This window comes from Microtus ochrogaster, chromosome 16, assembly GCF_000317375.1.
Source record: "Microtus ochrogaster isolate Prairie Vole_2 chromosome 16, MicOch1.0, whole genome shotgun sequence".
NCBI lineage: Eukaryota > Metazoa > Chordata > Mammalia > Rodentia > Cricetidae > Microtus > Microtus ochrogaster.
Window position 1 is genome coordinate 10,371,541 of NC_022018.1, and position 11,083 is coordinate 10,382,623.

The 11,083-nt window shown below is 49.5% G+C and overlaps 1 protein-coding gene across 2 annotated transcripts; it reads right to left on the reverse strand.

Annotated features, from left to right (window-relative positions):
* Positions 1–1,075: 1,075 nt before the first annotated feature.
* On the reverse strand, positions 1,076–10,717 carry Mcfd2 (multiple coagulation factor deficiency 2). Of its 2 annotated transcripts, none has more exons than XM_005354712.2 (4): positions 10,635–10,717; positions 5,064–5,221; positions 3,613–3,772; positions 1,076–2,415 (listed from the first exon to the last, which is right to left on the reverse strand). In XM_005354712.2, exons 1-4 carry the CDS (start codon positions 10,671–10,673, stop codon positions 2,284–2,286), a joined length of 489 nt encoding a protein of 162 aa, XP_005354769.1. In that variant the 5' UTR covers positions 10,674–10,717; the 3' UTR covers positions 1,076–2,283. The 2 variants fall into 2 exon arrangements, with proteins under 2 accessions (XP_005354769.1, XP_005354768.2); XM_005354711.3 differs by lacking the exon at positions 10,635–10,717 and adding an exon at positions 10,431–10,466.
* Positions 10,718–11,083: the final 366 nt, after the last annotated feature.

Here is an 11,083-nt window from a genome sequence, read left to right on the forward strand (position 1 = left end):
TGTTGTTCCTTGGGAGCACCACCTTGTTTTTACAGACGGGGTCTCTCATTGGGATCCAGAGCTTGCCGATTCGTCTGGGCTGACTGGCCAGAGGGCTCCAGCAGTCCCGTCTCTACCTCCCCACGCCAGGGTACCAACTGCACACTTCACAGTGTTTTTGTGGATGCTGGAGTCATCACACTTACAATGCACATCCTACCAACTTACCTATCTTCCCAGACCCAGTTCTCTGATTTTGTTTATTTTCTTAATTCATTTTTAATTCCCTTCTTAGTTATTTTCTAGATGAGAGACTGAAGTTTAGAACTTCACAGATAAGGGACAGCTGGCCTGAATCCAAACCTCAGTTCATCCTCAATCCTTGCACCAGGCTGCCCTCCTGGGCACGCCATCTCCATGCTGGAGGTAAGGCAGTGTGCAGATGTCCCCAGTGTTCACAGGCTGAGAGGGTCAAGCCTTGCCTAGGAGATGTGAGGAACCCTAAAGTTCCACACCCTCTCCCATCAGGAAAGGCAAGCATGGACCATGGGGGTAACATGAAGTAAGTACAAACAGCCAGCCATCGAGGAAGGGTCCAATTCTGTCTTTGAAGGGCCTTTCCTCCCCTCGATGACTCCCTTCCCAGCTGCCACTCCCAAGATCCTTCCAGAGGGGCAGCTTTCCAGAAGGGTCAGTCCACAGTCCAGAGTCTCTATGGGGGAGGAAGCAGAGGGAACCTTTGCCAACAGGAAAGTGTGAGTGCTTTGACACTCAGACCTGGGACCGCTCAATAACGTGATCTAATTGAAAAAGTTACCGGACTCCAGGGGAAGCTCTGTATTTACTGACCTAGAGTCTCAAGCTGAATGTGGCTGGAGAGGGAAGAGTCAAAGGTGAGTTCATTCAGGATAAAAACAGACCCATGCCTAACAGGGAAAGTGACTCTGGCCACTAAGAATCTAGTCTGCAGAAAGGAACAGGGTCCAGGCAACTGCGTCTCGGTTCCTGGGAAAAAGGCAGGGATGTATAAATTCTGTGTTAAATGCGCCTTTATGCAATTGGGAAAAGGCTGTGAAGAAATAATGGGCTGCTCCTATTTTTTTTAGCCATTTATTATCAGATAGCCAGAGTTCATTATATAAATCTTTCAAAATAATGAGATATTACAAGAATAGTTTACAAGTCAGCTCTGATTGCACAAATACTTAACACAGGAAACTGTCCTACAAATACATACGTTTTCTTACAAGAATACTTCAATAAAGAAAATAAGTCTCTATAGGTCTTAAAGCAAATTTGATTGTTTTTTTCCGGTCCTGCCATCACTCTGGATTCTCTTTTATAGTAATGTCTGCCACATCCCACAAAGCAAATTACACCCCGCGGCTGCGTGTCTTTCAGCCTCTACTAGGAATCACAATGCTAAAAGGCTTTAGGCTTCCTTTTCTGAGCTTCCCCGAAAGGAAAAATTCTCATATTCAGGCTCAAAGAGGTAATTTTTAAAACATTCCTTCAAAACTTCAATGAGGTTAATCACCATTCTGAGAGACTCATCTTTTAGGGTCTTGTTCAGGCTAGACCAGCTGATAGTTCAAACCTGCAAAATCACGTCATTAGCTCATACTCCATGAAGGGAGCCCTGGGAGCAAGGATGAATACAAGGATTAGGGGAACTCAAACAGTAGATAGTGATTAGAAAACACTCTCAAATTTAAGGTCTCCCAGGCTGGGGTGGCAGTAGTTGTATAAAATACTGAAGAACTGGAAAACACTACTTAGGCCAGTGGTGTCTCATCTCCAAAACACCAACGGACACAGAATCTTACGTCTGTGCATCCGGGTGAACTCAATAGGTGACGGTCTTCTTATGCTGTGGCTTTAATATATGCTAGTATAGAGCCACCTGCCCAAAGTGATGCTGTATGCAGGGGAACAGAATCCTGACCACATCTGCCTAGAGACAGGACCCGCCAGGGAAAACGTGTGGCATGCACACGTTCCCTCCACGGTCACTGAAGAGTGTCCACTTGGCACAGCAGATGTCTTTACTTTCCAGGTAGCATGAATTAACATCAAGAAATTAGAGTGGCATTGTACAGTCAAGTTCCTGAGAGCTTGGGAATAATATCCAACACCCTTCTGAAGAGTCTTGTCTAGCTCCAGTCCAACAAGTTTAAAAGCACTTGGGGACTTTTGGCTTCTTCCCCACCCCAGTGGAACCAACTGCCAGAGGATGGAAATGAGTTGTTTGGCATACCAGACAAGGTCCATCACATTATCAAGGGTCACATTTGCATGTAACAGCTACTGCAGGGACTTTGCAAATTCAGCATAGTCGATATATCCATCATTGTTCTTGTCATCATCTCTCAAAACGCCATCTATTATGCTAATCAGTTCATCCTCGCTCATTACTGGAGCCTGATCACTCCCCTCCTGCAAGAAGGCAAATGAGATGAACAGGTGCAGAATTACAAAGGCGCATTAGCAAATGCCTAAAAGTTCCGTGTTGACTTACTAGAAGCTTTCAAGGTAATATGTGGTCACTTCTAGGAATCTAGACTCATCCATCAGAGAGTGTCAATTTATAAAAAATCCACGTGGGAAAACTATATATGCTAGTTACAAGAAAGATGTGACCAAAACAGATCCTTGCTTTTTTGCTTTAAAAAATTACTGTTTACTCTTTTTTTAGTTATGAAAATAATGTACAACCACTGCAAAAAGTCGGGCAGGTCTGGATTACAAAGAACTGTTTGTCAAAATCGATAACGTATACACTCATCCTAAGAAAAACTCCCATGGCCTGAGCCCTCTGCACAAGTCGCCTAAAAAAATGGAAACGGTGACATACTGGACACCTCAGGGCCAGGACACGAGGAAGAAAACACTGTCAACAGTTGGAATGTCTGCCCTCTGAAATCACTATGCCGTCTAGAAGCTGGAGTGGGAGGGTTGTGCCAGCTCAAACCTGCCATTGTCAAGGTGGCCAGCTCTCCCTTGGTTACATCTCTGGCTGCCACCACCTCATGTGCCAGGGCTGCTGAGCCCTAACTCCCCATCCCTACCACATAGAAGCCTCCCCAAAAAGACTGCAGTGAAAACTTGCTGGTGCTCCCTACTGCCTGCAGGGAGAACCCACACTGAGCTTGTGGTGGTCCTCCTCTCTCCTTCTCCCTTACTGCAGCAGAGAGGAAAACATTCAGTCTGGATCTCAAGTCCCTCAGCTAGAAGAGGATAACAGTGTCTGCCCCTGCCCAGGCTGGCTATGGAAGCCGAGCCATCTCCACTTGAAAGTGCCTCGGGACACCAGCGAGCACCACACAATACACACAAACCCCAACCCGTCCCAAAGCTCTCTGTCCCTTGGTCCTAGAGGCACCACCATTCTTCTCAAACCCGCATCGTGAACCTGGTCCGTCTGTTAGGCTGGACCCATAAACTCTAGATGCAGTAGAAATGCCGAAGTGGGCCCAGCCTGGGCCGCCAGCTCTGCTTCTCTGGGGGGCTGAGGAGAGGTAGGCTAGCACTAGATGGGAATAAGCTCAGCAGCACTGCTGAGGGACAAGGACAGCACCGGTCGCCTAGACCAGGCATGACCCAGATGCACCCAACCTGAACTCCCTGACTTACCTCCTTATGGACATGAGTGATGGCCGTGGAGAGCTCTAAGCCGTCAAGCAGATTATTGCCATCATAGTCATGCATTTTGAAATAGTGGAGCTGCAGTTCTTGAGGGGACATCTCCTTCTCTGGTTTGTCAATGACACCTTCTAGATGTTCCATGATATGCCTGAAAACCAACAGTCAGAACATGACAAAACCTTAAAAACGCTGAGAAGTAAAACTGTATCCAGTTCAGACACAGACCACATTCAAGGACACAACACACAGTCAGGACCACAAAGTGACCAAGCACGCAGGTCACCTGTCTGAGTGGGACCAGAAAAACACGCAGGCTGCCTGACTGAGTGGAACCAGAATGCCTTCTCTTTCCGGTTGGAATTTGCTCACAGTATTTTTGAGCTACCAGTTTAAAAAGTAATTTTTAAAATAAGGATTAGAATAAGCATGGTGGCACATGCTTTTAATCCTACTCAGGAGGCAAAGGCAGATGGATTTCTGTGAGTTCAAGGCCTGTTCTACACAGCAAGTTCCAGACCAGCCAGGGCTACATTTGAAGACCCTGTCTCCAAAAAATAGATAACAAAGTGTAATGTGTGAAGCTTACTCACCAAGAAGGACTCGACATTTGAATGTGTCACAAAAAACCTTGTCAGAATCAGGAAGCCATAATTATACTCTGGATTCTGCTACTACATGTGCATTGGGGGCGGGGGGATTAAAGGCGACGACTAAATTCTAACAAATAATTCATTGTTTTTAGGCTTCAAGATCCTCCGCCTATGAGATGGTGAAGACAGAATACCATACAACCAGGAATCCCAAAGGGCCAACCTCTGTGAGGACCTGACTTTGCAAACCCCGTTTTAAAGAAGGACCTTCATCTTAAACCATGTAAGGAGTTGGGGTTGGGCAATCTCAGCTCCAGAAATGTGCTGAAACTTGAACAAATACCCTAAAAATTGGTCAATCAAGAAGATAGGGAGCAGGACCATAAATTTAATGAGGTCCAGATATTCCTAGGAGGCATCCTGCCCTTGAAGACATCTTGTCAGTTATTAATGGCTCTTTGTTAGGGCCATTCTGACCAACGGGTTCAGAAACTACCTTATCCTATGTACTCCTCACCCAATCCCGAGACGGCAGGACTCCAACTCCCCTGACTATGGTATTTTCCCTTTAAAAGTCCTCCCCTTCCCCAGGTTTGGGGCTGCATTTCCCTCACCCACTGCGTTGGCGTGGTGGAGGTGTGGTCCAAACTCGAGTATAAATATGAATATTATTAAAAACCCTCATGTAATTTGTATCAGAAATCTGGCTCCGTGAATTCATTTGGGGACCAGAAACTTCGGCATAACACCTCCATACTTGAAAAATGTCCAGGAGCCCTATAAATTGGTACCAAAAGAAAGAAGGTGGGGTGCCCTGTGGGCGAACCCCAGCCCCCGGTGAATACATACTCTTGATCGTGCACTGTGTTCTTGTCCAGGCCCACGCTGCCTTGATGGGTGCCAGCCCCAGGGTCATGGGCCCTGGTGTGTGGAACACAAAAGGTCCAGAGCAGGACGCACAGGAAGGGAGTGCCGAGCAGCCGCAGGTTTGTCATGGTTCCTGGTACCTGGGAGGTGGGAGACACAGACGATGAAGGCAGAGCCCTAGTGCTAAGGTCCCTTCTAACAGCTGGCAGCATATGCTCTTGGGAAGCCTGGGAGGCGGTGAGGCCGCAGGCAGGATCCCTTAGAACTGGCTAGAGCTCAGCTATGGGACTGGAGCTGGAGCTCAGGGGCAGAGCCCTTGCCCAGCCTGCACCAGGGTCTGGGTTCGATACCCAGTACCACCAGCCTTGCTACTAGCTCTCCTGGTTCCCACCACTCTCTGATAGTAGAGGCCCACAATTTCCTGATGGAATGACAGAGGGCTGAGCAGGCACACGCGAGCTTAACAGGACCCAAAGCCTAGACCTGTCCACACGCTGACAGCCCACAAAGACAAGTGCTGCCCACTGGAGCGTGAGTTCTCAAAACAGAAAACCCCTGGGAGGTCTGAGATGCCCACAGGCGAAGGAGTGACACGCGGATGCTTCAGCTAGGCCTAGGCAGACGGCGGGCACACTGGGTCTAGGAAGGATGGCAGCCAAGCTGGAGAAGGTGTGGCAAGGAGCTTGGTCTCGTGGCAGGCAGCAAGAGCAGTGGCAGGTGTAAAGGTGAACGAGCTACACAGGCTGAGCCAGGAGGCTGACATTTCCTGAGAACAGAGATGAGATCACAGGCTGGCCTGGCTTCAGGCCGACTTGGCTCGTGGCTCAGCGGAAAGGAGTAGAGGGAGGCAGAACTGGAGACAGGACCCTGGGAGCTGAGGGAAGCCATCAGGCTGGTCACAGCAACCTCACAGCAGTGATGTGAAAGAGTCCATCACCCCATCTTGTCCCCTCGCCAGGGCCCTGGAAGGGGTTCATAACCAAACATGTGAGAGCATTGGGAAGGAAAGTTCCACAGAAATTCAGATTACATCTTAATGACACCTGGACTTAAGATCAACAAGACAATTCAGCCACCTGGCAAGCTCCCTGAAGGCCAACTTAGGTCGCATACATGCTGGCACCGCAGCTTAGGCAGGTCTCCGTTAACTGCTGCTTCACTGGAAAGTCCTGTCCTTTCTGGGTTTGGAGACTCACCTCAAAATGGAAGGTGAAGACAACTCAGGACCTCAAATACAGTCTGGTGTTCCCATCTCAAAAGGCAGAGCCATTCCGCCATGACTAACAGTAGCAGGACCCCAAACCTTCAGCCATAATGTTCAGGTCCCCCCTTAATAGTCCGTAAACTTAGCACAGCTCCCAAGCTGCGCCATCTCCTCCTTGTACCCGGCTGGGAAGCGGTGGCACGGCAGCCCTTCACCCACCCTAAAGCTCTCAAGGAGGACCCGAGAGATTGCCATCCTCTGACATTTACGAAGTTTTCCCACCTCCTGCCATTGTCCCTATGAAGGGAGCGGCAACCACTGGGAGGTACAATGTTCAGGGTACAACAGAGCAGTCTCCAGCCTGCCTACCGTCATGTGCGGCGACGACATGACAGCTGTCATTCTGCACAAGGCTTCTAATATAGAGTGATGGGGAAACTCTGTCAACCAATCACATCTAGTTAAGGCGTGGCTACCTGGAGCCCAGGAAGAAAAACTGGGAGGACTCAGGTGCCTGCTCTCTCTGCGCAGTCGGACCTCCCAATCTTGTACCGTGAGTTTCCCCTTATAACCATTAAAATATAATTGTTATTCTTGAGTCGGCCTGGTTATTTATCGTACCGACCTAATTTGCAACACCTGGCGCCTGATTTGTGGGGCCACTAGAGTCTCTGGTAGCTCTGGCCAGCCGCAGCCATTTGGGCATAAACTGCCCCAGCTTGGCACTCAGCTCAAAGCCCCATAGCCCTCCCCGCGCACTTCCCCCTTGGCTTCCCTCACTGCGGCTGCAGTTGCTGCTGCTGCCGCCACCGCAGCCTAAGCAGGGGCCAAAAGTCTACCCAAAATTCATTATTGTAAAGTAAATATATATGCACACACAAGTACACTGTTTTAACAAAGACTGTTAAATTGTGATTCTTTCTACCCTTTAATCTCAGCACTGGGGAAGCAGTAGCAGATGAATCTCTATGAATTCGAGGCTAGTCTGGTCTACACAGCAAGTGTGTGTGGAGATCGGGTTGGTTTCGGGTGTCTTGCTTAATTGCTCTCTACTTTATCACATGGTGGCAGGATCTCTCATTGAAGCCAAGCTGCTGATTTAGCTAGTTTAGCTAGTGAGCTTGCCTAACCCCTATCTCTGCCTCCCAATCACCGAGATCATAGGCAGCTGCCACATACCTGGCATTGGTGTGGATGGTGGGTATTGGAAACTGAGTCCTCAAGCTGCAAGCAACTTACCCACTAGGCCATCTGCAGCCAAGTTTTGACATCTGTGTAATTAAGGGTAGAACTTTGAAGCTGTCCACTGGACAGATAGTTGAGTTGGGTGATCACTGAATCTGTGGTTTCCTCTACCAACATGGTTGGATCCAGTTGGGATGTGTATCTATGGGGATACTTTCTACTCAGGTAATACCAAAGAGTAACCAAGTGATTAATAAACATAGGAACTGTGAGTCCAGGTTATCCTTTCGTCAAGTGACACAGCATAAAAGCCAAGAACCACTGAGCATACTGCCACAGGCTCCTAACCAGATAGAAGATCCCACAAGTACCATAATGACAAAAGGTAACTCACTGCCACCTGCGAAATTCAACTGCTCCCAGTCAAGAGCAAACAGAGTGCTCCATTCTGCCCAAAGAACAAGTTGCATCATCCACACTCCGATTACACAGTTCAAGGCCATGGGCACACAGTTTGGAAGAGAAGCCCCAGGAATTCCCAAGCCCACTGGCTTTCAGGAAATTGCATTAGCCAAGCTAGAGAAAAATCCATGTGAGAAGAAATTGATTAACTGACTGATTCTCCTTTCCTAAAGACGGGCAGACACCCATGTGTGGTGTTGTGGAGTATTAATGGAAGATGTGTTACATTCGATTATGCTGTGGAAGCTAGGGCAGGAGAAAGAAATAGGAAGAGCTGGCGGACAGAGAATAAATACAGGAGAAATCTAGGGAGAAGAACAAGGAACAAGAAAAAGAGGAGAGGAGGATGCCAGGGACCAGTGAGTCACCCAGCCAGTCATGGAGTAAGGAAATTAAGCTATATAGAATAAAACTTTTTACCTAAAAAGCCCAGAGGCAAAATGTAGTTAAAGAGAAACGGGATAATTTAAGTTCTAGCCAAGCTAAGGCTGGGCATTCATAAGTAAGAATAAGTCTCCGTGTTATTTATTTGGGAGCTGGGTGGCCGGCCCTCAAAGAGTTAAAAAAAAAAAAAGAGCCAACTACCATATGGAGTCTTCTTCTGATGGGCCTGAAGTCTTAGAAACTTGACTGTCAGGTTCTCCTATAAATGGTTCATTTATAGGTTAGGTTAACAACTACTCATACACTCTTGACTACTCACTTTGGGGAAGATCGTCTTCAGCGGAACACCCACTTTGGGAGAGACCCGCACATGGCAGTGAAGGAGGAAAAGGACATTGCTAAGCCCAACAGATCAGCCCCTTAGCCCAGACGGTGACGATCCCATCCAGGGGGGGCTCAGGAAATGACCCCCTGCCTCAGCATTTGTCACAGGAGCAGCAGGCGACTGGTAAAGCCATGCTGGCCTCCCTCAAAGCCTGACTCCACCAGGTTCCTCTCACTGCGCCTGCAGCCTCTGTTTCCACTGACTGCATCTCGCCATCCCTCCTAGGCATGGTTCAAATGAAACCCAAAGACTCTTGCAGCTAGCACCGCCTACTTCCCGGTCTGTTTCTTCCTTCCGACTTTTCTTTTCCCCCTTCCAAAGGCCAGGACCTTGCGTACTGAACAATGCTGAGCTGGCCTGAATAAGATGAGATGTGGCACACCAATGTGTCAGCCTTTATCTCTTGCCTAAGCTTGAACTCTCCTCTGGAGCATTCCCACTCCTGGGAAGGAAGGGCTGGCCCACCCTTCCCTCCAATTGTATCATTATTCCTATCAGAGAGTTTTCTTTCCTCCTAGCTCTCCTCTTAGCAGCTGTTCATAGCTTTTTTTTCTAAGTCCTGGGGCTCTTAGTTAAGAATTTACATTCAAAACAGCCACATTTGACAACATTCAGATATCCTGTACCCAGAGTCAATGCCAAAGAAAACTGCCCAGCGCTTGCTTCTTACTTTGCCAGCTCCAAGTTATTGAAGTAAAAGTAACCAGTAAGTCTCCAGGTTAAAGAAACCTCTACATGGGCTGAGGCTGAAAACTTGTCCCGAACAGGCTGGCATTTAATAGTTATGATCTATCTGATCACTGGGGGAAGCCAAAGAAAAGTCACGCTACCCTTATACATGTAACCAACAGCCTAGAAACACAGAAAGAGCAGACCTGCAAAGGCTGGGAGAACAGGGCTGTGGACTCAGGCTGACCCCTCTATCACAGATCACAGGCTAATGAAAAACAGAGGCCACCAAATGAGGTGCCCAAGAGTATCACACAATCCCCCACTCACACTTGGAACAACGCAGGAAGCATGAGAAGAAATATTTCAACCAAAAAACTGTGTCCCTCGAAGAAGGAACATACGACAGTAAACATCTAAACTCAGACAAGACGTGGATCCCATGTAGGAACAGAATAATCAATCAGTTGCGGAGGGACGGGTCTTAAGTACTAAGAAGGTTGAATCACAACAGGCTTTGCAGGCCTGTGCAAGAAAGAGCTCGAAAGGGCAATGAGAAGCCACAGAAGGGCAAGGGAATGGGGCAGGGGTGGTGGGACATATGAGATTTGTTTTAAGTCTGCGTCTCTAGCTCTCCTGTACTGGATGAACAGAAGAGGCTCAGGAAACAGTCAAAGGAGCAGAAAGGGAGGCTGAATTACCTGGGGCAAGAAGGTGTTCGGAAAATGAGAGTTCCAAATGGGTTAGATGCAACTGAGGAGCGCAGGTGAGAATAACGCCCAGGCCTCTAGTTTTGAGCATCTGTGTGGATGGAGGTGCCATATGCTCCAAAGAGGGAAAACAAGAAAAACAAGCATCCCTTGTCTTTCCAACCGCCCAGGCTCAGACTAGCCAACCCCGCCTGGACAACAGGACCTGTGGGTCTGCCCCAGGACGATGGGGGAGCCAGGGCAGAAGGAGTAGAGCCCAGGGCCCGTATGCTTCCAGGCCAGCCAGGGTCAGTGTCCAGCCCACATAGCTGGACCCATAGCATGATACTAAGACACCCTCCCCTCCCTACCAGGGGTAGAGCGCCGGGCAGACACTTCTGGCCCCGACGCCCCCTCGGAAGACAGGCTGCTGCCATGGACCACAGATTCCGCTGCGCCCGGGTGGTCGGCGCCCTCCACCCCACCGCTCCGGCCTCCCATCCCGAGCCTCAGACCTCGGTATGCCTGCTGACCTCTGCCCTGAGGGTCAGACTTCCCGCAGAGGGTTCACTCACCCTGACAATCCCCGAAGCAGTCGCGAAGCACTCTAGCATGAGCCTTGCCAGCTACCGTCCCCCGACGCTTATTCCCGGCCCGCCGGGCCCGCCCCCCGCCCAGTCGCGCACGCGCACCGCCTCCCACCCGCCCACCGGGCCCGTTGGCCACGCCCCTTGCGCGAACCGCTCCGTTGAGTCCACGTGTCCTGCGCGGCTGGTCTGTCTGGACCCGCCTCCTGAGGGCGACACCCGGCTGCTGCGGCCACCGGGAGCCCCAGCGGGGCACTAGTTGCTAGGCAACCCCGGAAGCCCCGGGACGTGACTCGACGGGGGCTGTGAACCGCCGGATCCGGATGGGGCGGACTCCAAAGCTGACCAGCCACCCCTTCTCTATCCTTCGGCTTCGTTCTTGGTTCCTTCGGTTCCTCACGCTGCAAACTGGGTCTAAAGAGAGTAAAACCCCAAAT

Coding starts and splice junctions, on each gene's coding strand:
- Mcfd2 (XM_005354712.2), bottom strand. CDS start 10,673: ATGCTAGAGTGCTTCGCGACTGCTTCGGGGATTGTCAGG. Junction 5,222..10,634: donor CTGCTTCGGGGATTGTCAGG/GTGAGTGAACCC, acceptor CCCACCTCCCAG/GTACCAGGAACCATGACAAA. Junction 3,773..5,063: donor AACACAGTGCACGATCAAGA/GTATGTATTCAC, acceptor GTTGGTTTTCAG/GCATATCATGGAACATCTAG.